Source organism: Sebastes umbrosus, chromosome 20 (genome assembly GCF_015220745.1).
Source record: "Sebastes umbrosus isolate fSebUmb1 chromosome 20, fSebUmb1.pri, whole genome shotgun sequence".
NCBI lineage: Eukaryota > Metazoa > Chordata > Actinopteri > Perciformes > Sebastidae > Sebastes > Sebastes umbrosus.
Window position 1 is genome coordinate 13,692,134 of NC_051288.1, and position 27,892 is coordinate 13,720,025.

The 27,892-nt window shown below is 40.5% G+C and overlaps 4 protein-coding genes and 1 long non-coding RNA gene across 7 annotated transcripts in view; 4 read left to right on the plus strand and 1 right to left on the minus strand.

The window, feature by feature from the left end:
- The first annotated feature begins 1,887 nt into the window (after nucleotides 1-1,887).
- On the plus strand, nucleotides 1,888-5,255 carry LOC119479569 (sesquipedalian-1-like). Of its 2 annotated transcripts, none has more exons than XM_037755334.1 (4): nucleotides 1,888-2,011; nucleotides 2,419-2,532; nucleotides 3,793-4,096; nucleotides 4,633-5,255. In XM_037755334.1, exons 2-4 carry the CDS (start codon nucleotides 2,449-2,451, stop codon nucleotides 5,070-5,072), a joined length of 828 nt encoding a protein of 275 aa, XP_037611262.1. In that variant the 5' UTR covers nucleotides 1,888-2,011; nucleotides 2,419-2,448; the 3' UTR covers nucleotides 5,073-5,255. The 2 variants fall into 2 exon arrangements, with proteins under 2 accessions (XP_037611262.1, XP_037611263.1); XM_037755335.1 differs by lacking the exon at nucleotides 1,888-2,011 and adding an exon at nucleotides 2,092-2,207.
- A 2,727-nt stretch (nucleotides 5,256-7,982) lies between these two features.
- Nucleotides 7,983-11,390, plus strand: mylpfb (myosin light chain, phosphorylatable, fast skeletal muscle b). The gene is made up of 6 exons (XM_037755336.1): nucleotides 7,983-8,123; nucleotides 8,683-8,781; nucleotides 9,792-9,972; nucleotides 10,128-10,206; nucleotides 10,305-10,353; nucleotides 10,442-11,390. The coding sequence occupies exons 1-6, from the start codon at nucleotides 8,121-8,123 to the stop codon at nucleotides 10,544-10,546; spliced, it is 516 nt and encodes a 171-aa protein (XP_037611264.1). The 5' UTR covers nucleotides 7,983-8,120; the 3' UTR covers nucleotides 10,547-11,390.
- A 3,697-nt stretch (nucleotides 11,391-15,087) lies between these two features.
- pgap3 (post-GPI attachment to proteins phospholipase 3) lies at nucleotides 15,088-21,848 on the plus strand. The gene is made up of 8 exons (XM_037754571.1): nucleotides 15,088-15,513; nucleotides 16,941-17,038; nucleotides 17,223-17,375; nucleotides 17,484-17,546; nucleotides 18,161-18,222; nucleotides 18,467-18,603; nucleotides 18,907-19,111; nucleotides 19,587-21,848. The coding sequence occupies exons 1-8, from the start codon at nucleotides 15,225-15,227 to the stop codon at nucleotides 19,648-19,650; spliced, it is 1,071 nt and encodes a 356-aa protein (XP_037610499.1). The 5' UTR covers nucleotides 15,088-15,224; the 3' UTR covers nucleotides 19,651-21,848.
- Nucleotides 18,819-27,662, minus strand: LOC119479217. Its single transcript, XR_005204640.1, has 3 exons — nucleotides 27,288-27,662; nucleotides 20,055-20,228; nucleotides 18,819-19,178 (listed from the first exon to the last, which is right to left on the minus strand). It is a non-coding gene; the product is annotated as an uncharacterized LOC119479217 (long non-coding RNA).
- erbb2 (erb-b2 receptor tyrosine kinase 2) overlaps nucleotides 26,895-27,892 on the plus strand; it is a 28,834-nt gene continuing 27,836 nt past the window's right edge. For both annotated transcript variants that reach the window (XM_037754568.1, XM_037754569.1), the window contains exon 1: nucleotides 26,895-27,402. In XM_037754568.1, the coding sequence (XP_037610496.1) occupies nucleotides 27,330-27,402 (73 nt within the window). In that variant the 5' untranslated portion in view covers nucleotides 26,895-27,329. The remainder of the gene's footprint in view (nucleotides 27,403-27,892) is intronic.

Here is a 27,892-nt window from a genome sequence, read left to right on the forward strand (position 1 = left end):
AATATTATTGAGCTAGAATGTGTGAGAAATTACTAGACTTTACACGCCAGATGTTGGGATTTTCACAGAACAACCAATACTCACCACTGACCCACAGCTAAAAACTGCATGTCAACAGCATTTGAGACAGTGGTTCATACAGTAGCATCTGAGAAACCACAGTTATGTTACAATTGAAATACTAGATGAAGAGAGATTATACAGTATATATATATCTACGTAGCCAAATATACTTAGACTTTTCTGTATGCTTGTCAGTATAAGCCAAATATACTTAGACTTCTAAGTGTACTTGTCAGTATGAGACAAGTATGCTCAAGTATACTTTTGTTAAGTATATCTCTGATAAGTATATAAAAAGTAAACTGAAAGTATACTCTCTTATTTTAAGCTGAAATGAAGTATACTAATAGCACACTTGAATAAACTTCTTTTTGGTAAGGGTAATGATGCTTGGCCTGCTTTAGTTGTACTTTACTGGTGCAAATTTCCAAACAAGTTTGTAATAAATCAAATTATCTAGGTACATCGGCACTTATGGAGGTCTGTCTAACTGGTGATGCAGACTTGCATTTATAAATGTTGATTAATTAAAGTTATTTTCTAATGCTAATCACCTTGGATATGACCTCTATGGGCAAATGTATTGGTATAATGTCAATGAAACAAGTGCCAAGATTTGAAAATGTTTGCATAAGAAACATTTGACATCTGTCACGACTTTTAAATCCAGTCTTAAAACTCACTTTTATAGAATGGCTTTTCCAGTCAAATGAATTTTAGTCTTTTGTATGCTTGTGTGCTGATGTGTATATATGTGCATATGTAATTGTATGAATATGTATATGCTTGTTTCTTTATTTTCCCATTCTATTGTTTTTTATCTAATTATTTATGTTTCATTGTATTCTGCTGTCTATGACGTCAATTTCCTTGGCCTTGAAAAGTGCTCCACAAATAAAATTATTATTATTATTATTATTATTATACATTATTTTTGAACGCCTTTATAAAAAACAATTGGCTTTATCGTGGATTGAGTTCCTGTATTGTGCAATTAGCTGAAGTTGTTTTTTTTTTGTTTTTTTATTTCAAAATGGCAGTATACATAGTAACAGCAGAAAACATTCAAAACATTTATATACAGAAGAATCATAGCGAAAACATAAACAAAGAGCTGTGCCAAACATAAAAGGACAACAGAAATAAAACAAAACCAACATATCACTTAAAAACTATAAAGATATTGCATACATCCATTGTTTTCATTGCTTTTTTGTTTTGTGAGGAAGAAATTGTTGACAGATATAGATCCATTTCTTTCATAAATACAAAGAAATAAGGCTTTTTTTGGTAAATTTACACTTGTGAATGTGGAACGTCACGAGAATTAAAAAATGAAACAGTTTGACACTGTAATCATAGCAACCAAATATAATATTTATATAGTACAGTGCAAAATCTGAGAAAATGTTAACAAGTATAGAATTATTGACATCTTTTCCACAATTCACATGTAAATTTACAGGAGTAGAATAAATGAGACCAAGTTTCAGGATGTGATAGCTGAAGCTTGTTCAGTACATTACAGTTTAGTAATGTGTTTCATTCCGAGTTCCTTTCTTACATAAAAGCCCTTAAATTCATGAAAAAAAATGCATTGAAACTTAAAGTATAATAGAAGAATACGAATTACATGTACAGCCCTAGCCCTTAATTTAATTTATTATTATTTTCATGTCTTAATTTCATGTATAATTTTACATATTCTATTTGTTCTTATTCTGTATGCACCTTGTCCTTTTTACTTGAATGCAATGATCTATGAGCCATGTTGTTTGTAAATTTGAATTTGTTTAATAAAATATATTAAAACAAAAAACAAAAAAAAAAAACATTAGAGTTTAGTTCCTGCCTGATGACGTAGTGCTGCCCTCACCTTGGCAACCAGGAAGTGATTGACACACACCCAGAGGAGGAAACCGAAACACACTTTACTCAACTCTTACCGGTGAGTAAACACTAACCATGTGGAAGTGAGACTTAGTCTGACCTCGCAGTTTCTCTCAAATCAAAGTTAAACATGTTTTACACACGGAAACCGGAAACTCATGAGTCAGTTATGAACAAGCGGACGGTAACGAGGGTAACGTTAGACGGTAACGACGGTAACGCCTTAAAAACGGTTGAGCTATTAATGGCGTCAGGTTGGCACGTTTCCAAACTAATATTAACAATATTAAACTGTGTACTTCACTGTTTTAACTGGATTAAATTCAGCATTTCCTTATTGCAAAGACACAGACACAGTGTTAAACATTAAGCTAGTTCATTTTCCATAAACATACTAATGTTACACAGGCTAGTAATAAATGGGGAAGTAAATAAGTTGTTGTTGTTTTGTCTGTGTTGTTGTAGGTTCAGGTCAACGCAGCCTGGGATGTTGAAATGAAGTTTGATGAAAAAGTTGCCACCACCTATTTTGAATCTAGCGCCTCACCTGTGGACAAAGAAGGCTACCTCCACAAGAAGGTAGGACACTTTAAAGGGACTGTTTGTAAGAATCAGAAATGCTTGTTAACAGCGACACCTGTGGCCGTTAAGTCAACGAAAGTCAGCGTCCTGTTGTTCGCACTTGTGCTCGCTCTACATAGACATGAACGAGCATCGCTCAAAACAGTACGTTTTAGTTTAGGTAGTACGTGTCCACAGGCTCCGTCCTTTTCACGCTTCCCATTTATTGTCTATGTAAACAGCCGTGCAATGCATTCTGGTAGCGTGTCGGCACGATTTGAGAGACGGAGCGTCAAGTCGCCCGCTCCTCATTTGTATAAAGTTGAGGTCTAGTCTACTTTGTGCAAATCACAGGCGTCCGACGCGACTCGCCGCCTCTCGAGACTCCGGAGAATCTTTTAAAATAAACGTTGTCGATCCAAAATAAAGACAGATTCAGCAAATGCATGGATTATTTCTCGCCTCAAATGTTCTCAGAAACACATTTCGTTGAACTATTTTCGTGAAATAAAAGAAGAAAGTTTCCAAACGAGCCTCCATACTGTTTTCGGTTTGAAAGCTGGGAACAGCAGCCCACAGAGGGAAAGCGTCACATCCCCTCGTGATAAAAAAATGCCCCTGTGGACACGTACCATAAGGCGACACACGTCAGCTAAAACCACAATATCACTCTATATTTCACCTGCTTGGCAGTAATGTTGATCATTGCTGCCAAGCAGGTGATTGTTTGATTGGAGTTCGTGAGTGATTGACAGCTGCTCAGAGACGGCAGGCTCCAGCTCGGCTCTGATTGGTTGTTTTCCTCCGGTCTGTGAAATCTTGCAGATGCCATTAGGAGCACCGGAGGACACAGAGGCACATGATTTTTTTTTTTTTTTTTAATTTCCTGTCTCATGCACTACTGTCAAAATATAGTGACCGTTTTATAAAAATAACTTTTTTTTAATCATATTCGCTCTAATTCTACCCACTGCAGCTTTAACTAAAATCAGGCAAATCAAAGTACATGTTATAAGATAGAATAAATAGCTTGAATACTTGAGTTATCTGGAGGGCAGTCAATCCATACAGCTTTCAAAAATAATATATTATTTTGAATTTCTAAGCATATAGAAACAGAAACAATACAAATTCTACTTCCCTTCTTGGTGAATTTCATGAAACACTTCCATTTAACCTCCCAGGGAGCTACGTATTTCACCAGACTGTTGTGTAAGAAATTGAGTAAATGAGCTATTTGTACAGGAGTCAGTAAACTGTCACACAACTGTCCCACAGGGCGAGATAAAGACTTCCTATCAGAAGCGCTGGTGCGTGCTGAAGGGGAACCTCCTCTTCTACAAGGACCGGCCGGCCGACCGGGACGTGACGGGAGTGATTGTTCTGGAGGGTTGCACCGTCCAGCTGTGCGAGTCCGAGGAGCAGTTTGCCTTCTCGCTGGTGTGGAGCGAGCCGGGACTGCGGACGTACAAGTTTGCTGCCGAGGACCAGGAGAGTCTGGAGAGCTGGATCAAAGCCCTATTGTCAGCCAACCACAGCTACCTGGCCGTGCTGGTGATGGATCTGGAGAAGAAGTACAAAGGTGAGAGACAGACAGGCTCTTTTTATCTGTGGGTGAAAGAGAGCTGCCCTTTGTCCTAGAGCACAGCTGTGTGTGGCACCACTGTTTACAGCCTCCACGTCAGACGTCATGGTGCATTGTGGTACATAATATGCAAACATTATAATGTCATAACATCTGTCTGACATTTTAAACACAATAAGTCAAGTTAGTACTAATCTAAATTTTGAAAACCAAAACGGTAAATTCAACTAGTTTTGTGGTTTTAGTTGTATTTGATTGCAATACATTTCAACCTCACGTTTCAGTTTAGAAAGAGACATTTCGCTGCCAAGTGTGCGGTAAGTCAAGAGTGATGCTGGTCATAGCTGAAGTGTTAAAGATAGGCCAGTTTTTATCCTCTGATTTTGCAGTCTTGCTAGAAAATAAAATGGTTACTCTAAAATACAAGAAAACAAAACTCTGCAAAAAGAGGGCAGTGTAATGTCAGCAGGTTTAGCCTCTCTGTTAATGTAACTTATTTATGTATTTCTCTGTCTTGTTTTCTCTTTCATCAGATGCATTAGGCGAGTTCCCCAGTAAACCAGGCAACCCTTTCGTCATGCCAAATTTCAACACAGCAGAAGCAGGATATCCTGCAGCCTTCCAGAGCACACGGTCTTCAACGCCACCGGCGTATCCAGCAGCAGCAGCAGCTGTGGCGGCAGGAATCAGTCTGAGCTCCAATCAGATGCTCCTAACTCCGACCACTCCGTCCAAGTCAGCCAGTAAGAGATCACCCAAACTCTGGCCCAAGAGGAGCGCCAACGTGGTGCCCGTTAACACTCCTGCTCCGCATTTGGGGGAGTGGTCCGGGCTGTGTCTAAGCACCAAGGAGGAGTTCACCAAATTGCATGAAGATTATGGAAAAGAGGTGAAGGAACTGATTGCTGATTGGTCAAAGAGGGGACGAGGTGAGGAAGCTGTCGAGGGCGGAAACTTAATAGATTTTGGATAAAAAGGGGGAAGTGTATACGACTTCATTTTACCTGCGGTTGCATTGCAAAGCTATTTTGTAAATAGGAATTTGAGCTACAACAATTATTATTGGGATATATTTGTATATATTTGTTGTTCAAGAACATACTGTTTATTTTTTACTCATGCCATAGAGTCAATAAATGATCTCATGCTTTATTGATCTTTGTTACAGTGAAGTGATTTCAGGTGTGTGAACAGGTCACACATCCAAATGCGGCCTCCATCTAACTGATCTTTATGTGCTCTACATAGTCCATCTAGTCTACCTAATCAGTCGGGTTGGGTATCGTTAAAGAAAGGGACAATACCCGACAAGTTTTATGTTCCATTATAGCAGAAGTGAAAAACTAAATTGTAATAGTGAAACTAAATAGTTTAAAACCGGTGCCTTAATTTAGAAACTGCAAACAAAGACCTGCATCATTCATGTCCATTTACCAGAAATCAATCCTACCAGCCAATCAGAATCGAAAATGTTATGTGGCCGTGGTAATTTTTTTTAATTAAGACAGCCATGGCTGGGTTGTGCGCGTCCATCCGTAACATTCTTGTGAACGCCATATCTTAGGAACACCTTGAAGGAATTTCTTCAAATTTGGCACAAACGTCCACTTGGACTTAAGGATGAACTGATTAGATTTTGGTGGTCAAAGGTCACTGTGACCTGACGAAACATGTTTTTTGCATAACTCAAGAATTCATATGCTAATTATGACAATTTCACAGAAATGTCTAACAGGATAAAGTGATGACATTTTAGAAAGGCATGGATGTAAACTGCAACTTGACTGGTGGCCGGAGACATACAACCATGAGGCGTTAATTCTAGTGTGATACTGATAATGCTGATTTGATACCTGAGTTTCTATACAAATACCAAAATGATACATTTTCTGAAACCTTTAAGATATTTATTTATTTAAAAGGATCCCCCTTAACTGATGCCAATGGTACTAGCTAGTCTTCCTGGGGTCCGAAATCCAGAACATCATATTCATTGTATACATACTGTTTACAACATCACATCTGTGTTACGTTAAGAAAGTGGTCGTTCAAATTTTCACAAACATTCATTCCATTGTACATTCAGTTACATCGTCTTTGATTAATTAGTCTCAGAATAAGTCTATAGCCTAAATTAGCCTCAAGAGCCACCACCAGGGAACAGAACAAGTCATTACATATGAACAGCACTAGACTATTGATCAGCTTGTCCAAACACAAACAGCTAAACAAGACCTTTGTCGAAATAAATTAGTAAAAAATTTGCGGAACTGTGATTTCAAATCAGGACCTATCTGATCAAAGTATGAATAAACAGGATTACGAGAAATTTGATGCCAGCTGTCTTGTTTTTAATACCAAACTGAGGTGTGATACCGAGCCCTGTTATTCACTAATCAAATGTTATTGATCACTTAATTACCCAATTTGTCTATATCCCAGTAAATTAGACTTCCTTTCCCTTCAAAGCCAGTGACTGTATGGGTAAAAAAAAAAGAGTTGTACGGGAGCAACGCTGGCCAATAAGGGCGAAGTCTGTCGAATTTTACAAGAGAGTCAAAATGGCTGAGAAAGAGAATGGTGGCGGGGGGGAGCCAGCGCTATTTCGGTCTCTACAGCTGTCTAGTTTTATGGTCTTTGACAGAGCTCGGTCTCTTTCTGCCCCTGTCACCTTCAAGCCCATACTTGAAGTGTCTGTGACCTTCTTCACATAGGATTCAACTGTTGCTCACTTATCTGCAAATAATTCTCTGTGGGAGGATCAGATAAAATCAACACCCAGAATATAAAAAGAAAAAGACATATTGGTCCCTCAGGCGTACGAATGAATGAAGTATTGGTTCACAGCGGTGCTCGATCCCAATACATACATGTCTTAGCTGTCGGTGGCATGACTGATGGCAGCCTATGGAGCTCATATATGGAGTTTAGTGGGTGGGCCGCTGTTCTCCTGTTCTAAAGCAACTATACTGGGAACCACCAGGAGCATCCTAAATTAGTGCAGCCACGGTGGGAAAGCTGCTTATTTAGTCCAATCGTCATTTGCTGTTTCCCATCACAGATATGACTTATTGTCATAGAAACAGACATTAACAGAGTCCTCCTATTACAGAGAACGATTAAATATTTGATTTGTTTGCTTCTCTTGCAAACAAAATTCTGTCAACATCTGATATTTTATTTTCGTTTTTTCTAACTGTTTATGGCATTTTTCACTTCTAACAATGCACAAAGCCATGAAGCAACATGAAAGAGAGGCTTTTTCTTCTTCTAAACAACCAGATTTTGAAAGTTAGACATACAGTATTTGCAGGAAGTATTTCCTGCCACCTGTGTCGGTATCACAGGACTGTTTACACATTTCATTGATGCAAGGTCAGTTGCCTGCAGAGGCCTAGTAGTCGCGTGTCATTGCTGGATCTTGACCAATATCCATCATCAGCCAACTGCTTTCGAGTTTCATGACTGTTTATACAACCTGCTACTGCCAATAGCAGGACACAAACCTATCATTTAGACAGGTGGTGACTTCAGGATATGTCAACCGCGAGTACATGTTGGCACCCTGAGCAGCTCGAGGCTATTAATTGCTGTTAATCCTCCTCATGTGTTTGTATCAAAGCAATTTTTTCACAGTGGATATAAAAGGAACAAGAACAAAGACTCAAGAAGAAGAAGTCGCAGGTCAGGTGTCCCTCAGCATGTCCTGTCATGCCACTTTGTCCATATTAGTCCACAGATGACAGAAAGTCAGGCCTGTGTGTTGGCATTGAATTCACCTCATTCCAAGACTCCTGGGGCCTATTTTGGAGCACCGGTAAGCCGATCCGCCCCTTCGCTCCTCCCTCTCTCTCTTACTTTCCCTCAGCTCTGTTTTCCAGCCAAACCTGATGGTGTGGCTAAAGTTAGTCCCCCGTGGGCTAGTATATAAGGCCCCTAGGGGCCAACGCTTACATGTCAGTCACATCGGCTTGGCGTAGGCTTCTCTTCTTGACCACCAACAACCCCAAAAACTTGAGAGATGGTGAGTGTGGGCCACGTTCCTTGGAAGGACAGGGATTTGATTTGATGAGATGAAAGCATCACTGATACAGATGCTATCTGGATTACCAACAGCATCATGAAGCCTCACAAAATGTGGATTTGGAGTCTTAACTTTTATCTGCTTGGGTAAACTTATCCTTGATGAAATACAGAAATACAACATGTTTTGGCTTATTATTGTAGTGCCCAAAGCCATTACATTGTAATTTACACTAAATTGGGTGAAAATGGACAGATTTCTTTTGTAGGAAAAAACAATTTGTGATGAAAACGTGTGATTTGTCAAAAGCCAACAGATACAGTAATTTAGTTAGACTTTTTTTTCGAGCAATCTTTCATTGATCTTAGCCACAATATGGATGTAGACTTACCGAAACAAAAAAGACTCCGTTGTGTCCTTTTGTTTGTGACCTCTCACAGAGGGCATCCTTGACATCCTTCGTATTTTTTTTGCGTTAGAGTTATCCAGGATCACTGCATCTTATAGTAAAGTCTGTTTGGTTGATGTTTAAAGTGTATTTTACCTTTCTTTTCCCCAGGCACCCAAGAAGGCCAAGAGGAGGCAGCAGCAGGCTGAGGGTGGATCCTCCAATGTGTTCTCCATGTTTGAGCAGAGCCAGATCCAGGAGTACAAGGAGGTAAAGTTTTCCACATTTCACGTACTTCAAAGTTCCCTTGCCGTAAAAATTGAGGTCTTAAAGGGGACATTTTGTACACTGCAATGCCTCCACGTAGCATTTGACCTCTGGGGGGCAACGCGAGGAAGCTATAGACCTCATCAGGTGGCAACGAGAATGTCCTGATCAGCAGGACAGGACAGTAAATCAGTGTTTTTTCCGATGACAGCAGCTACCTCTCCATCGGGGCGGCTCAGTAATCCTCTTCAGAGAGTCGAAACACTCGTTGTGTGACCCCGCTAGAATGCCGCCCAACAGCTGGTGGACAGAAATATTAATCAAAGCAGGAAAGAGGGGCTCAAGGTAGAAACAACAAGATTTGAAGTTGAGTCTGTGTTTATGGAAGAGAAAGAGGAACATGTTTTTTTGTTACCTCAGGAAAGTTTTTCTGAATAATAAAGGAGATTTGTGTTGTTAGATTACAAAAAGTCTCTCTGGGGCTTTTCCTCAGTGTACAGGTGTAAAGAAAACAGGATACAACAGTAGCTGAAATAACATTGAGGACAGGGTCATCAGATTTAGTCACAAGGCTGAAAAAAGAGGGAGGGTTGGCGGGTGGTTGGGGTGACAGCTGTAATCGATACCGTCTCCTTAAATGTCGCAACGGGTTCGTCTCACATTCCGAGACCATTTTAACACCTTAGAAAGACAAGTGGCCGACCAGCTGCCAAGTCCCAAAAGGTTTGCCATGCCATCTTTGGTTTCATTGGGTGCTACGCCCAGCTATGTGGGACGAGAGGTGGAGAGCGCCTCCACATTTACACGCTTATGTTGGCAGGCTATCTCTGGCAAATAATTATCATAACCAAGTCGTAATGATGAAATGTGAGGATCTCAATTTTCACTGTTTTAATCAATTGTGGTTTAGAGTTTGAGGGCTTCTGGATGACACCTGAGGAGGCGGTGATCCTTTGATTCATTTCTATTTACTGACTGTAACCGCTCCTCTCTTTCTGCGTTGTCGCCGGCAGGCTTTCACAATCATCGACCAGAACAGAGATGGCATCATCAGCAAGGACGACCTCAGGGACGTGCTGGCCACCATGGGTCAGCTGAACGTGAAGAATGAGGAGCTGGAGGCCATGGTGAAGGAGGCCAGCGGCCCCATCAACTTCACCGTCTTCCTCACCATGTTCGGCGAGAAGCTGAAGGGTGCGTCGACACATGCACCACCTTGCTCGTCACATTTTTGTCTTATTTCATACATATTTTCCCCACATTACATGTTTGATATAATTCAGGATTCTTTATTTAGGCTTGTTTTTTATACTTTATAATTGAGACTAATTGGCTGCTTTGACTATTAGGTGCTGACCCCGAGGACGTTATCGTAAGCGCTTTCAAGGTCCTGGACCCTGAGGCCACTGGAGCCATCAAGAAGGAATTGTAAGGGCTTTTACCTTACCTTACCTTACTTACCTTTAACTTACCATCCATCACAATAGACTATCTGATATTCATTTTTCTCTATTTTCTCCCTCCAGCCTCGAGGAGCTCCTGACCACCCAGTGCGACAGGTTCACCGCTGAGGAGGTGAGCTGATCCATCTTCGTCTCGCTCATCCTGTCTTTAGTTGTTCGGGATTGTAACGCCATTTCTTTAATCTCCCCCCCCTTGCCAGATGACCAACCTGTGGGCTGCTTTCCCCCCTGATGTGGCTGGCAATGTGGACTACAAGAACATCTGCTACGTCATCACACACGGAGAAGACAAGGAAGAGGAGTAAAGTACAAAACCCAAATCTCTCAAGATCTCTACCTCCGTTTTCAAACCCCGTACTAGACCTCCACCAACCTTCCTCTCCGACCACGTGGCTTCCTCGCACACTTCCGCGCCCCCCGGCCCGCTCTCTCTGCTTCACTACAAAAAAAGACTTGTCTCCTTTATGGAGACACTCAGTGAGAGGACGGAAGGCTGTGGGGTTTGTTTGTGTGTGAGTACCAACAGGGAGACATGGGATTGTTTTCAATAAAAAATAATCTTGTGGCACCGAAACACTCTCTCTATCTCTATCCCTGCCTCTTGTTGCTCCTTCTTTTCCCGCCATCACTCATTCTGTCCTTCTGCGCTGAGGCCAGCAGTGCATGCATCATACCTACATGTATGAGGTCCAGTGTATAAAGTCAGTCAGAAGTTTCTCTTGGGTGCGGTGGTGCGTGCACAGTCACTTACTTGAAACAAGTAAAGCAGCCTGCAGTCTGTTTAGTCTCAACCTGACTCAGAGTGTTTCATGGATTCGTCCCTTTGTTTGCAACAGAGAGGAGTGCACAGTAAAAGAGTGGGAGTACTGTACTATAATAGTTTGCCTACCCCCCTTCTTTTTAACCTGTCTCTCCCTCTCTTAAACGCAGGTACGAAAGGAAAAGTTGCAGTGAAAATAGGAAAAATCTTGTAAATAGGGAAAGAGATGGTGAAAGATGGTGAGCGGGAGGCAGGAAAGAAAGGAACAAAAGTAAAACGTCTTTGTTTTTTTACTCTACTCCCTTCCTCTCACCGCTGTTTCTCTCCTGTTGTTATGATTGTGTCTGTAACAAATAAAGAAGTACAAATAAAATCCACTATCTTTCGTATGACGCTGTGTGTGTTGGTTTAAGTGGGGGCCGTGTGGGTGGGTCGCAGGAGATTTTATTAGGGTCGCCAAATTAATTTGCAGAATTTCTTCTGTCGTCTTTTATTTAACATTTATATCTGCAGTACACTTTTGAGCCACATGATGGAGCCTGAATTGTTCTGATAATTGAAGCCTACTTATAACATTGAATCTAATATGAAAGGTTGGCATACAGGGTTGTTGCCTTAGTCCCTTACTCTACAGTCTGTTCACATATGACTGTGTTGCCAGATATCATAATGACACCACAGTGATTGGACTGATAAAACAATTTACTCTAAATTTTGGTGCGTAAAAACTGGCATAGCCATTTTCAAAGGGGTCCCTTGATCTCTGACCTCAAGGGATGTGACTGAAAATGGGTTCTATGGGTACCAACGAGTCCCCCCTTTACAGACTTTTTAGAGAAGTTTCTGTGGTAACGTGAGCCATCGAGGGTAAGACCGCGGTAACGCTGTACGCCTCGCTCAGAGGTCATCCTTACCATAATAACACTACTTTAGGAGCAATGGCAGTCAGACGGCGGCTGGCGGTACCACCGTTTTCCAACATATGGCTCACGTTACCTCAGTTTCACAAGCGTGTTTGAGAACTACGGTGACCTTCAGGTAACGTAAAAAGCTCTCTCTAGAGCCAGAGTTTGGTTTGTCCGTTCTGGGCTACTGTAGAAACATGGCGGAGCAACATGGCGGGCTTCGTGAAGAGGACCCGCTCCCTATGTAGATATGAAAGTTAACGAAAACACAACAATTCTTAGTTTGAGGTGATTATACACTAATAAAAACATAGTTATGAATATTATATTCCATTTCTGCTAATAGATCCCCGGAAATGTTACACACTGTTCCTTTAATATGACCTGACTTTAGATGTGTTTCTGTTATTGTCATGCTTTGGGTGCACCATTGTGGCTTAAAACGACCCATCTAACACAGGTTCTACTTCATTCACTTGTTGAACATTTGAATTATTTTCCATTCCTGATTTTACAGTAAAACTAATTCACATCTGGGTGGAAAATTGATGTGACAGATGGTGATTGTGTGGCTTGTCAACTTTAATATTCACTGCTGCACCTATGTTATTCAAATCAAGAGCACTTTCTCAAACACAGCTGGTCATATTGTCATTTTACTTTACAGCAGCGAGAGGTCGGCTTAGTGTGTTCAGTCGCTGTAGGTGTTTTCAATTGATTAATAAGAGAGGGAAAAAAGGTTGTATAGTGCTTTTTGCTTTTTTTTAGCAAGACCACAAATCTAAATGTCTTGGTTAATTAATATCACTGCTAATGCAACATCTGCTATCTCTTCGGTCTGTCAAGGCAGTGAGGAGGGTATTATCTTCTGGACATGTGTCACTTCAGTTTCCTTTGTTTTTGGATTTCCTGGAGGTGTTGCCTTACTTGTGGACATGTTTCAGAAAGGAAGAAAAGGAACCCCATTCACCCCCAATGATGTCTATGTCTCAAATATCACTGTAATGGATGCCCTGTATTTGCTCTTTCTTCTACCACAGTTGTATTACATGCAACATGGGTCTAACCTTTTGTATACAAGCTTTATGATGTTCTTATATTCATTCAATTTGTGTGGGAGGCCTCTCCTTATAACCTGCATCTGTCTTGACTGTTATTTGGCTGTGGTTCATCCGATTACATATCGGGTGAGAAAGAGTTTGACTCCCAGGGTCCTGATGGCTGTCGGTGTTTGGACTGTGGCGGTTGCTTATGGGTTTTATTTTGCTACCGCACACGAGGTTCTGACTGGCCTCGCCCCAATCCTTTTTTTTGCTTTGACTCTCCCTGTTATTGGATTTTGTGACTTCTCCATCCTCTGGACCCTGAAGAGATCCAACCCTGGAGGAAAAGACATCCACCCCCAGAAGCAGAAGGCTCTGCAGATCATCATCATTAACATGATCATTACCTTTACCACCTATGTTCCTCCAATAATGACTTCTTTGGTGATCAGGTTTGTGAGCTTGGATAAAGACACCATTACTTGTGATGTAGTGATTTCAGTGATGACCATCACTTTAATAGGTAACACAGTTTCACTCTTCCTGTGTTTGAACAATATGGGAAAACTGGACTGGCTAAAATGTTGGAAGCCGAAATGAAACTCTGTTTTGTCTTTTCAGTTTTTAGTAACAGACATTTCCCCAGCTGTCTAGAGCTGGGCAGAGTGTGAGAAAGTATATTTATCTAGTAAAATACATCATAAAGTACTTTAATAAATAACCTTCCTAGTTGTATTTATTGATGGGACTATACTGCATGATGTGATTTGTATGTACATGATCTCATTTTATTTCATGATTTCAATATTTTGATATCATTGTGATAGTTGTTTTATTTGTGTGTGTCCATTGTAATCTATTGTCTATATGGGTACCTGGTGTAATCAATCTATTTCCACTGTGATGAAAACCCTGTGAGGTCAAAACATGTTTGCATTTTAAATCAATGTGCACAACTGAATAGAGGATTTATATAACTTTTATACTTTTTCTGCCTAAGAGTGCTTGACAAATATTTTTCTGTTAAGGTTAATTGTAATTTTTCTCGATGTATTACAACCACATAGGTTAAAATAAAGGAAGTAAATGCCGTGAAATATCTCTGCTTTGAACCATGTAATTTACCTAAAGGGCTATTTCATTTACCATTTGCAAACCACAGATGTTGACAGGCTATGGAAAGTGACTGGTGATGAAAGAGAGTGTCAAGTTAAACACTGAGAAAATACATGCATTATTCAAAGCAAGACACATTTTCCACAGCAGGGAAGACACCTGTTAATACACTGTATTGGACACATGTCACACAACTATGAGGGAGGCTTTTAGTTCCTTTTGCTTGACTGACAGAGAATACATATTTAATGTAGCATCATAAATGATACTGACACTTTTATTCGTCTGGAATTTATGTATTAGTTATGCATTTTGCAAATAACATTATTAGGCTATTATTATTATTATTATCATCATCACCAGTTCCCCGTCAGTTCCATCTGTGTTTTATGTATTATTTATCCATTTTCCAAATAACATTCTTGGGCTATTATCATTATTATTATTATTATTATTATTATTATTATTATTATTATTATTATTATCACTAGTTCCCTGTCAGTTCCGTCTGTGTTTTATGTATTATTCATCCATTTTGCAAATCACATTCTTGGGCTATTACTATTGTTATTTTTTGTATTATTATTATTATTATTATTATTTTTATCAATATTATTATTATTAGCATTATTATTATTATCACAGTTCCTCAGTGCCCAAGTATTAAATCATATACTGTAATATAAATTATACAAAACATTATATCTTGCTACCATATATCAATATATTTATAGGCATATACGACCAAAATCAATAGATCAATAAATCACGTGACCCAGTGACGTCGCCACCAAAATAGGAAGTAGAAATAACTCAAACAAAACGTTCTGCCTTCAAAATAAAAGCTACAAATATGTCGCTTTACAAATACCGGTAACGAATCTGGCAAATAAGTAGGCTAACAACAACAATGAGGCTAATTGGAAACATTTATACCGAACAAATATGATACTATGGCTATAACTCGATGTTTTATTACTTAAAACAAAAGTGAGTGTTTTATTTTGGAAAAGGGCGTGCAGGAAGTGATATGAGAGTGTTGAAACTTGACCCTGATGAGAGAGACAGTGGACAGACTGTACTGTGACTGTAACACACTTCAGGCCCTGTTTGTCACCACTAACTCACTAGTTAATGGCTGTGTGGTGATGTGGACTCGATGCCGCTGTCGTCCCGCCGTGCCTTCGTGAGTCCTGACGGGTTGAGACCCTCCACCTCCACCGTCACCATGGTGACTTCATCGTCAGCCCGCTGCACATCTGTCAGACTCCCCGCTGTGACCACCGTCCTGCTGCTGCTCCTGATGTCGGTTACCACCGTGCAGTCATCTCAAGGCGACAAGGAGCCGGTGTACCGAGACTGTGTGAAGCAGTGTGTCCGGACCAACTGCACCGGGGCTCGGCTACGGGGCTTCCAGTCCGCCCAGCCGCAGTACATGACGCTGACAGGTGAGCTGTTGTTGTTGTTGGTAGGTGAGTTAAGATAGCTTTAGCGTGCTAGCAGTCTGGAGGTTTCTCTACAGAGTACACAGGTTCTACTGTTTCATTCATTAACTGAAACCTGTTCTTCTGGCTGAGCAAGGTGCCACTAAAAAGGGCCTTGTATAGTGTGTCTGTCTCTGTGAGATTTAAAAACGTTTTGATAAAGAGGAAGCTTTGATAACCATGTAATCCAACCAGAAAAGAGAAAATGAGAAGTAGTGCCTCTTTCTCTTCAGCTGTAAAATAAGATGAGCACATGTTTTAGGGCTGCCACTATGCACACATTAAATTATTTTCTCAATAATGTTTGGTCTTATAAAATGTCAGAAAGTAATGCATCTGAAATTCCCAGAGCTCAAGGGTCGACATCTTCAAATGTATATAATAATAAAAACTCTTCAAATATTACATTTTTTATTTATTTATTCCCCAGCCAACATGGTTATGTGGGCCACACATAGGTTATGCTGGGGGTACCTGGGTCAACTAAGTTGGTCCCACACGGGCTCCCCATGTGGGCTACCTGTGTGGGTCCTAGTTGGGTCACTACTGGGAAATTAGTGCATGGGGCCAACATGGAAACTGTGGACACTTACAACCCATATTTCAGCTCATGTAGTCCCCATGTAGTTCCCACATAAAACTTAAAGCTGGGACCAAGATGGGTCTTGGGTATGTTGCCCAGTTGGGGCCCACATAACACCCATTGTAATCCTGCATGGAATCCATGTGGGCAATTGACATTGGGCCATTATGGAACCCGTGGACAGTCCCATGTAGGGCCCATTTTTCAGCCTATTTACTACCCACATGGGCCCCACATACAAATGTTGGCTGGGTTATTTGCACATATATAAAACTGCACAAAATCCAGTCAATGAAAGAAAAACAAGAAATGTGACAGGAGAGGTCAAGAAGCCACAGGCTTATAGAAATGACCTCCCCCCAACCCCAGGAGAAAAAAAAAACAATAACAAAAAAGGAAGAAAGATCTAAACTAACATACTTTTAAAAATACAACAAAAGTTAAACAACAACAAGAAGTACACAAAATGTGCAGAAAAACCCTAACCAAACAGTGGAAAACAATCCAATAAAAACGAAAAAATATATGTATCTAAACATATCAAAAGATAATTAGACATCATGAATTAAATGTGATGATAATTTCCTTTTAAAATGTTCTAAGGATTGATATAAAACAGAGAAAAACATCAATTTCTCACATTGTAGAAGCCAACCAGAGAACGTTTGGAATTTAAGCTTTAAAAAAAATCACTTAAACGATTGAAAATTAGGTGTTAATTCAATCATTTTCCAGATGTATTTTATTGTAGAATATTCGTACCTATTGAATTGACCCTTTGACCTGTGCTCCTCTCTCTTTGTTCCAGGTTGGACATGTCGCGATGACTGTCGCTATCAATGCATGTGGACCACAGTGGGGCTTTACCAGGCCGAGGGGTACAGGGTCCCACAGTTCCACGGCAAGGTTGGTAATTGTTATAGGGCCCAGTATGTGAATCACACTGAGCTTTGTTACAACGTAAAACAGCTTCTTATTCTGTCAATCAGAAGAACAAAACTTTCTTATGTGCTCCAGTCAGTGTTTGGTTTCATTTTAATTGATTTTAGTCACATGTGAAATTATAAGTGATGTATTTCATCTCTCCCAGTGGCCATTTGCGCGCTTCCTGTGTTTTGAGGAGCCAGCGTCTGCCCTGGCCTCTCTGCTCAACGGCCTGGCTTGCCTTCTCATGCTGCTGCGCTATCGGAGTACGGTGCCGCGCCAGAGCCCCATGTACCACACCATCAACGCCTTCTCTCTGGTGAGATGGAGAAAAATGAAAGCACAAATAAATACAGAATGTGTTTACACTCATGACAAAATGTACTATGCGTATTTAACAAGAGCCTGTGTGTGTGTGTTTCTTCAGGTATCTCTTAATGCCTGGTTATGGTCCACAGTGTTTCACACCCGGGACACCTATCTAACCGAGGTAATGCTTGCTGACGTCACAACAAAAAGAATAATTGGATTGTCAAGTTTTTTATGGCCTACCTGTGAGCAAAGCAGAAACAGAGCAGCATGGGCATCCTTTCAGAGTTTTGTTTCTCTCTACCTGACTGATGTAAAATGAATAATGTCTCACTATTCAGCAGCGGTTTGGTCTACTTACTCCTGAGAATACTATCTGTTCAGTAAGCTCGTGAGCTGGCAGCAGCTGTTTATATGGAGGGTTGATGAGAGCCGTTGGGACTCAATATGCAGACCAGCGAACCAAAACAATGAGCTGAGCACGGCTAGAAGCGACCTTTTCACATTACAGGCAGTCAGTTGATTCAGTGTTCATTTTAAAAAATGTACTTCTTGATGCAGCTTTATTGTAAACAGAATGGAGAGCTGCTAAAATATCTTTTGAACTGATAGACCACATGCTGAGATGAGTGTTATTTTATTGGCAAGTGAGCTTAGCTGATCAGTAGCATCCTAATGGCATTACTGACAAGCCATCCAGATGTGTGCCGTATATTCTCAGTAACGTACAAGTCTTGATGTTGATTTCTGTTGTCAGTAAATGTGTTTTTGTCTCTGTGTGATATTCTCTTCTAGAAAATGGACTATTTCTGTGCAACAGCGGTCATTCTTTACTCAATCTACCTATGCTGTGTCAGGTAAGCTCTAAAACAAATGTTCCTACAGATGTTCTCCCATGATAAAAGAGGAGAAAAGGAGAACTAAAATCACCTTCAACTCTATTAATCATTGACCCTGTTAAACATTTCTGTCAAATGTTTTTATATTTATGATAAGAATTTGTGAATATTTACTTCAAGAAGTTGGAAGACAAAAACATCATCTGGGATGCTTGTTGTTATTCTGTTAATCCGTCATTTCTGTTTGTGCTCTCTTCGTCAGAACATTGGGTCTGAGGCGACCTGGAGTGTCCAGCATGGTGGGAGTCCTGCTCATCTTGGCCTTTACCTCGCATGTGTCCTACTTGACCTTTGTCAGTTTCGACTATGGCTACAACATGGCTGCTAACGTCACCATCGGTAAAGCAAATGCTCAAAAGTCACATTAAAGCTCATATTTGGTTGGTCGTAATAGCTTATTTTTGATAGTTGTGTTATTTTGAGTACTTTTCTGTAGCTGCTTTTGTTTACAATATCTATACTTACCGGTAAATTCTCATTACAAATTTGATTCAGTCTGCAGTTAGAACAACTTACAGAATATCAGTTCCTCGGTCATCGAGTTCATCACTAAATTTTTCACAACTGATTTACTATTGTTTTAAGATTGCTCTTATCTGGTTCTTTGTCTTTCTTATCTTTAACCATCTTTTGTCTTTAAAGGCATGGTGAACCTCCTGTGGTGGCTGTGTTGGTGCTGGCAGAACCGGCGGACCCTGCCGTACTGGTGGAAGTGCGGCCTGGTGGTGGTGATGCTTCACGGCCTGGCCCTGCTGGAGCTGCTGGACTTCCCCCCAATGCTCTGGGTCCTCGACGCTCACGCTGTTTGGCACCTCAGCACCATACCGGTGCACTTCCTTTTCTACAGGTTCGTCCACTCACCTGCTCTGTCTTTGTGTCGTAGCTTTACGGAAGAGAGGCATTTCAGACAGTGTCTGAAATAGAGAGAAAGATAATGTTTTTACCTTGAAATGAAAAGAAATTGTTGCTTTTTATGTGTGTGTGAAAGGAGAGAATTAAAAGGAATATTAAAGGGCCAGTGTGTAGCATTTCAGGGGATCTATTGGCAGAAATGGAATAAAATATTCACAACTATGTTTTCATTAGTGTATAATCACCTGAAACTAAGAATCGTTGTGTTTTCGTTAGCGTAGAATGACCCCTTCATATCTACATAGGGAGCGGGTCCTCTTCACAAAATCCGCCATGCTTGGAAAGGGAGGAGTGAACTGAGTAGTCAGTTGGTTGCAGGCTCACCACTAGATGACAACTCAATCCTACACACTGTCCCTTTCATAGAGATAAATACACGATAAATGATCCTCGCTTCATTCTCCCTCCAGTTTCCTGATAGACGACAGCCTCTACTTACTAAACACAGAGAAGATGGGTGTCAAAGTCGAGTAGGAGGAGCTCATCACCTCGTCACCACGCCTACTCCCTCGCACGTCTCCAATCAGGGCAGCCGGCAACCCGAACACGGACGTAGCCCAGCCTCCCAGATGACACGCATGACACCACTATGACTTCCATCAAAGTAGACTTTGTTTACATATCTCTTGTTTTTTACATTTTTATTTTTTTTTTATTATTTATTTGGGGGATACTTTCTCTATTTTTCTTTAGATCACGATTGTTGCTTGCTCTACTTAACTTTGCCTTGTACAGACATGTGCTCCGAGACTCTTTTGCCATTTATCATAACTGCTAAACAGGATGAAGGATTTGTGTTCTACCACATGAAACTGTTCGACTCTCGGGTGCTTCTGAAGTTGTTCCCCTGAACCCGTGATTTGACTCTCACCAGTTACCTGCAAGCTCTGCACAAATGGCAGTTTGCTGTGGCTGACAATAGATGGCACCAAATCCCCAGCCAGGCCGTCACAACCTCCAGTGTTTGGTACGGCATGTGTCCATCTGTGCCAAAAGAGGACTGGCGGACACAGAGAGTTGCCCCTTGTGAAGTGGGCTGCCAGTGGATTGTTCTAGAGGGAGAGAGAGAGAGAGAGAGAGAGAGATAGGGGGAAGGGGGTTTATGTTTGGAGGCCATTCTAGCTGACTGTGTTTTTTTTTCTTTTCTCACCATCACACCTTTATTTTTGTGCCTGCGTTGTTTCCACTGCTGCTTTTGTTTCTCATACTCTTCATTCACATTTTCATTTTTATCAGCTGCCTTTGTTGTTTTAATTTCTGTTGTCGCTGACCAATTTGTGTGCTTTATTCCTTTGATTACTTGATTTTGAATTAGGGTGGGAAATGCCTGATGATCATACAATGGTAAATATTAGTTTTTATTCACCTGGATTGCCTTTTAGTGTGAGGAGAAAATGATTGAGGTAGGAGAAGCTGCAACAGGAAGCTGGGGGCTTTATAATAAATACATTCTGGGGTTAGGTGGCATGTGTGAATGAGTGTTTAGGTGTTTGTTTATTTGGATTTGGTTGCATTTCTTGCTGTAATATTCCCCAGAATGGCGCACACACACAACCAGCTGCTGTCCAGATAACCGCCCCATCATGTAAAAATACTCCATCTCCCTCCACGTCTGCCTTACATACTGTATATCAGACCTGCTTGTCAATGAGTTTCCTCTTTTTTTTAATCTTTTCCTCTCAGAGTTAGCACCAAAAACTCTTGAATTCATACCATGTATGTCTTCATCCCTCAGAGTTTTCCTTCCATATGTGCACTTTACGGGTGTGCGTACATTTAACGTGCATTTTTTGTTTGAAATTCTGCCCATGCCTTTTGTATTTCTGTGTGAGAACAATGACCAGTACAGTATGTGTGTGTGTACACGTTGCCTTGACTCGACATTGTGTTGTTTTTGCCATCGTAAACTGAATCACTGTGTGTGTGAGAGAGAGAAAGCTAGATTGTGCTTGATGCTTTTGTAAAACTACTGATGTGTGAGCGTGTGTGTGTGTGTATATATATATGTTGGAGGTTTGCTGCGTGAATGTGTGTGAGACGATGGGTAAATTTAGCTTTGCTGACAGCCTGTGATGGGGATGGGGGTGGTTGGGAGGTCAGAAAGACGTGGAGAGGTTTGGGTGGCAAAAAGATTCCTGAAATCGTGGCAGAGATACTGGCCTTATGAGATAAGAAACATTATATAGTGCATATTCTAATTGTTATTGGCCAAAACTGTTCATATTCTCAGATGTGGTAATGTTTATTAACAACTGACATTCCTGAAATTGTGTCTGGGGCCCAATTATGACAATATACATACTTCTAAAAAGCTAAAACAAGTACAAAATCTGATTTCAATTTATCCCAAAATTATATTAAAAACTGAAAGTACTCTAGTGTCTACTGATAAGAAACCTGCTGAATCATCTCATTGGTTCCTGTTTTAATAAGAATGAATATTTCCTGAGGAATTAGCATAAAACAAACTCCAGTTTTCTCTCTGTATATCATTTCATTACCACATCCCTCCTCTTCACTCACTCATCTGCTGCCCCCTGCCTGCTGCCCTGCGCACCGTCACCATCACCTCTCCTACTCAGTGCACTTTCCTCCACCTCACATCGAATATTTGACCAAAAAAAACCCGGAAAGAAATGGAACAAATAAAAGTGTTCTTTGTTGATAAGGAATGGGGCTTGTTTGTGTCTTTTTTACCCCTATTAGAGGATTGACTTTTTGTCCTGTAAACATGATTCTCTTCTTCAATTATCTTGTTTTAGTGGTTCTCCAAATATGCATAAATATCCAAATCAGAAATACTTTCTGGGGGGAAATTTGGACGTTACAGTTGCTCTTACATAAAAGCATAGAAATGTGTGAAAATAGAAATAAAGGAGTATGTAACATATAAATGATGTACATAGTGCTACAATATATAACACAATATATGTCAAACACTTACAATATATACCCAGTGTAAATAAGTAAATTCAAAATGCTGAGAGACGGGATCTATTAAGAGTGTTCAATATAAATGCAAGAATGGTATAAATAAGAATATTTCTTGAAATGTACATTATAAATGACAGATTATTGTACAGTTAAATTATTGTGCAATTATCGTACAGTTTAATCTGTAATACACAGAATAATAAGAAATTATGGAGTAGTAGCAGCTGACTGAGTATGTAACATTTAAGTCATGTCCATAATGCTACAATGTATAACACAATATATGTAGAGAAATATAAGTAAACAATAAAAATAAGAATAAGAAATGAGAATATAGGAAATATGTACAAGTATTTGCATTAAGACATACAATATATAACATATAACCACAGTGTAAATAAGTAAATACAAAATGCTGAGAAGTGGGATCTATTAAGTGTGATAAATATAAATGCAATAACGGTATAAATACAAATTAAATAAGAATATTTCTGTAGCCTACAGTATAAATGCAGTAGTATTATTGTAGTAGGAGCAGTAGTAGTAGTAGTAGTAGTAGTAGTAGTAGTAGTATTGTACAGTTGAGTTAAATCAGTATTGTATATAGCAGCTGATGGGTGAAATAAATCCAGGTCCAGTCTATTGACTCAGTGTGTGAGACACTCAGAGGGACGAGTTGTAAAGTTTGATGGTCACAGGCAGGAATGACTTCCTGTGGTGAATCTCGGTGGAATGAGTAATGCACTGAATGTACTCCTGTGTTTGAGCAGCACGTCATGGAGTGGGTGGGAGACTTAATCCAAGATGACACGTAACTTGGACAGCATCCTGCTCTCTGACACCACCGTCAGAGAGTTCAGCTCAAGTTTAGCTGTAAAATGAGAAAGTGTGTGACTCGGCAGCCATGTTGAGATCAGTTGAGGAAAAAACAAACTTTCTCATTTTACAGCTAAACAGTACACTACAAGATGATTCTGAAAACATTTGAGGTGAGAAATAGGCATTACAGTAACAGAATATTGATTCATATTTGATCAGCGCTACCTAATTTGACCATTCGTTCAGAGTTGGCGAGTGATTGACAGCTGCTCAGAGACGGCAGGCTCCAGCTCCGCTCTGATTGCTTGTTTTCCTCCGGTCTGTGAAATCTTGCAGATGCCATAAGGAGCACCGGAGGACACCGGAGGACACCGGAGGACACCGGAGGACACCGGAGGACAACGGAGGATACCAGAGGACCCCGGAGGACACGGGCACACGATTTTTTAGATTACCTGTTTCATGCAGTACTGTCAGGATATAGTGACTGTTTTATAAAAATAACTTTTTAAAATCATATTTGCTCCAATTCTACCCACTGCTGCTTTAAGTAAAAGTATCAATGCAACAATGTGAAAATACTGTCCTGCATTCAAACTCCCACTTAGGTACAAGTAGAACAAGCTAAATGTACTTTAAGTGTTATTACTGGTGTGTCAATACTTAAATTACATTTTACTGTTGTAGCTGGTCGAGCTATTTTAATCTTCTTTGTATGTGGTTAGGTTTAGTCCAATGGTTCCCAGTCTGGGGGGTCGTGAGATAACTAGTTAAGAAGAAAAAATAAAAAAGTTCTGCTGCGATCTTTGCTTCTTTTGTGAAATGTTGAATAATTTCACCTTTTTGGGCCTCAAAAAAATTATTTGAAATGAAACCATATGCGAGGTCTCTTTGGTGAAACTGATTACAACTCAAAGACATCTGAGACATGACAAGGGGTCCCAACCAGACACAGGTTTTTTTTGTAAGGGGTCCCCAGCCAAAAGTACTTTCGTATATTAAAATTAAATTTCCACCACTGCCTAACAGTGTGACAGGACACAAAAAGTGACTCCAAAGTATAAGTGACACATTGCATGTATAGTCTGCGATTCATCCACTGCAGTCTGAAGGTCCTGTTGCCCTTGTACCATTTGTGCTGGTATCATATGAACAGATTCTTTGTAAGTTGTCATTATGTCTCCAGGCCATATGTTACGCCTGTTGATCTAAATAAGCAAGTGAAACTGTGATGTGTTCATTGATATTCACTGTCCAACACAAGCCTTTCTCAGACTTGAAGGAACTGTATTTTTTGCAGTCTGTGTAGTAGTTGTCCTGGGACTCTCTCACTTGCACACAGTATCTCTCACCCACTTGTTGCCCCCCATGCAGACCCCAACAAATATGTTTAATAATAATGTTTTTATGAGAGACAGCTATGTTTTTGCAACCCCTACCTACAGAAAACTGACTATTGGGCCAGGCTGACTTCCAAATGCATAACTTTATAGCTAATATATGAGGTTTTGCATGTTTAGAGCCAGCAAACTTCATCCAAGACTTGAGAACTCCTCGTAAAACTTCATTTTGCTGAAGTTTACAGCGTAGAAAATCTAACAACCAGAATGCTAAATTGGCTGTGTCTCATGAAGGCCTTAGTGACTTATTTTATGGGAACCAAACATTTAAGCAGAACCAGCACTAACCACTGTGAAAAGTCTGGGATTTGTGTTCTGCATGGCTCAGTGAGAAGCGTTTTGTTGTTTCCTGATAGCTCCTCCGTGCAGCAGGCTATGGGTCGGACTCTGACCCTGGCTGCTGTGGGTGGGGAGAGCAGATAGATCGGGATGAATAGAGTTTATTCTTCTTTCCTCAACTCCTGATTTGTGACCGTGAAGTGCAGGGCATGAGAAATATGAAGATGCTCCAAGCCAGTATCATGCAAATCATTCCCTTTTTTATAAAGTCAGCAACACACAAAGATACATTGATAAAGAAAGTGGAGTTGGAAAACATAAACAGTAAACATTTAATAGTAATACAGATAGGAGGCTCATATGTGAGTGGGGATTGAGGGAGGCCAGATGATGTGTGTGAATAAATGTTTAATGGATTATTGTACATTATTGTTTGGCCTGGTTGCTCTGAAGCATTCTTCAATTAATAAGTGATCAATAAAATCATAAATAACAACTTTATAAACAAGCCATAGGTATAACTTCTATTTTGCAAGGTAGTAGGATAACAAAAATCCCTTTTTGTTTAGTTCAGTTGAGAAATAAGAGATATCTTATAATTTATGCAATTGCCACAAGTACAATTTTGAGGTATTTTTGCTTAATTTTCTGCTACTTTATACATCCGCTCCACTACATTTGAGAGGGACAATTTGTACTTATTACTCCATATTTAGAGAGTTATACAGTAGGTACTAATTTGCAAATTACATTAGATTAGATTGTATAGCCTATATGATGCAACTCTAAAAATAATTGTTCAAATGTGCCAATATAACACTCTGAAATTAGGCATAATTAAAGGGACTGTTTGTAAGAATCAGAAATGCTTGTTAACAGCGACACCTGTGGCCGTTAAGTCAACGAAAATCAGCGTCGGGCTCGCGCTTGCTCGCTCCTCATAGACATGAACGAGCATCGCTCAAAACAGTGAGGCAACACACGTCATCTAAAACCACAATATCACTCTTTATTTCACCTGCTTGGCAGTAATGTTGGCTGACCAGACGAAGGTCTCTCCATGAATCAATGCTGATCCTAGTGTTGGCTTTTCCTGCCTCTGCCTCCCGACCGCGGCCAGAGGAAACAGGGGAGACACCGGAGTTTTGGTCGGAGACGATAACGTTTCTTGCTGCGGTGCCCCGTCACTTCACAAGACACGGGAAACCTCTGTTGGTCTGGAGGAGCTGCAGCAGTTATTTCTGCACAAATGTCCACTGTACATGTACTAGATATTCTCAGAGCTAAACTAACTCTCCTGCAGTGTGTAGTGTGCGCGCATACACGTGAGGTGGAGCGAGCTAAGTGAAGGTAAACAGGCAGAGGAGCAGAGGAGCAGAGGAGCAGAGACTCTGGCCCTGGAGACTAAAGCTACGGTCTCCCCAACGTACTCCGACCGCGGCCAACACTGTAAGATGGGCTTCACTAGATATAACTTTGCGGTTTTGGTGCTTCCGTGTAGTTTGTGTTGGAGTCTTGTCGGAACAGCGTAGCCACACGCGAGCGCGCTTGGGACACTGACTCACAATGATTTATACGTGTAAGAAGTTACAAACAGTCCCTTTAATACAGAGGGTAAATACAGGCATATTCAAGCCGACAGTATGAGGAAAAATAAAGTTGTTTTTTTTTCACATTAAAGCATGTAAACATGTTCTAGTAGAAACACAAAATACAAGTATGAACCTGAAAATGAGCATGATATGGGACCTTTAAAGCCTGAAAACAGAGCCAAGAGGAGGTGCAGAAGTCTTTCAGAACACTTGCATTATAATAATACTGAAAGGTTATCATGGAGTTTTTTGCCCGCAATAATGTCAAAAACAGTCTGCCTACTGCAGGTTTAACCCTCCTGTTGTCCTTGGGTCAAATATGACCCATTTTCAAAATTCACTATATCATAAATATGGATTTCTTTCATCTAATTGCCCCAAAATAACATGGATGGTTCCCTACCTTATGGTCTTTGCAAAAACAATTAATGACCACTACTTTCATTGAATTATGGGTGTTTTATTCTAATTTATAGCACCTGTGGTCTTTCCAGGTAAATTTTTGAGGACCACAGGTGTCATTATGTGCTGCCATTAAAAAACAACAACATTTAAATGGTTTCAAAACAATATTCTAACTAAACTTTTACATCTACTTGTCTGTGATAATCCATCAATTTGCAGTGAGGGCTCAGTTTGCAGTGAGAGCTCAGTGTGCAGTGAGGGCTCAGTGTGCAGTGAGGGCTCAGTGTGCAGTGAGGGCTCAGTTTGCAGTGATAGAGCTCAGTTTGCAGTGATAAAGCTCAGTTTGTAGTGATAGAGCTCAGTGTGCAGTGATAACTCAGTGTGCAGTGATATATCTCAGTTTGTAGTGATAGAGCTCAGTTTGTAGTGATAGAGCTCAGTTTGCAGTGAGGGCGGGCTGAGTCAACCTGCCACTCCCCGCTCAGGCCTTCACGGGAGCGCGCCTCCAGCTCCGCTCCTGCGCGCTGCTGGCTGTCACGCTTTACTACCAACAGGCACAGAGGTATTCCAGAGAGGAAGTCACTGAGATTTAGGGAAACGGACAACAACTCCAACAACAACAACAGTCCCGAGTAGTACGAGTAATAACTCCTCATTTAGGAACAGCAGAAAACCAGCTTACTTTGTGAGTATGGACTAGAGAGCCGCCGGGTCGCAGCAGCAGATGGAGGCGGCGAGAAGTTTGGTGTTCGTCGGGGCCGTGTTGCTCGGAGTGACGGGCTCGTTGGGCAGAGAAGGTGGGTAACTTTCACCGCTTATTCTCGCCTTGTTTTACAAAATAGACACTCTATCCACACATGGGATGTATTAAAGTAGAGTTTGTGGGTTGTATTTACTCTAAAAGTAGAGTTTGTGGGTTGTATTTGAGTAAATGTTCGAGGTTCAGGTCTAACGACCCAGAGACGTTGCTAGGACACACATTCCTCCGCGAGCCCTAACGTCCTATAACCGCCGAGGCTCGTGGGACCTCATGACGCGCTGATCAGGAGCAAAATCACACCTGTCACACAAAGTACCAGATATGGACTAAAAAACACCACATATAGCACATTTTATTGCATAGATAAATACTACTAGTAGTAGTTGTAGTAGTAGTAGGGAAATAGGTGAGAAATATGTGAAAAATATGAGAGATTTGGACTAAAAGAAACTCATGTAGCACATTTTATTGCATATATAAACACTACTAGTAGTTGTAGAAGTAGTAGTGAAATAGGTGAGAAATAT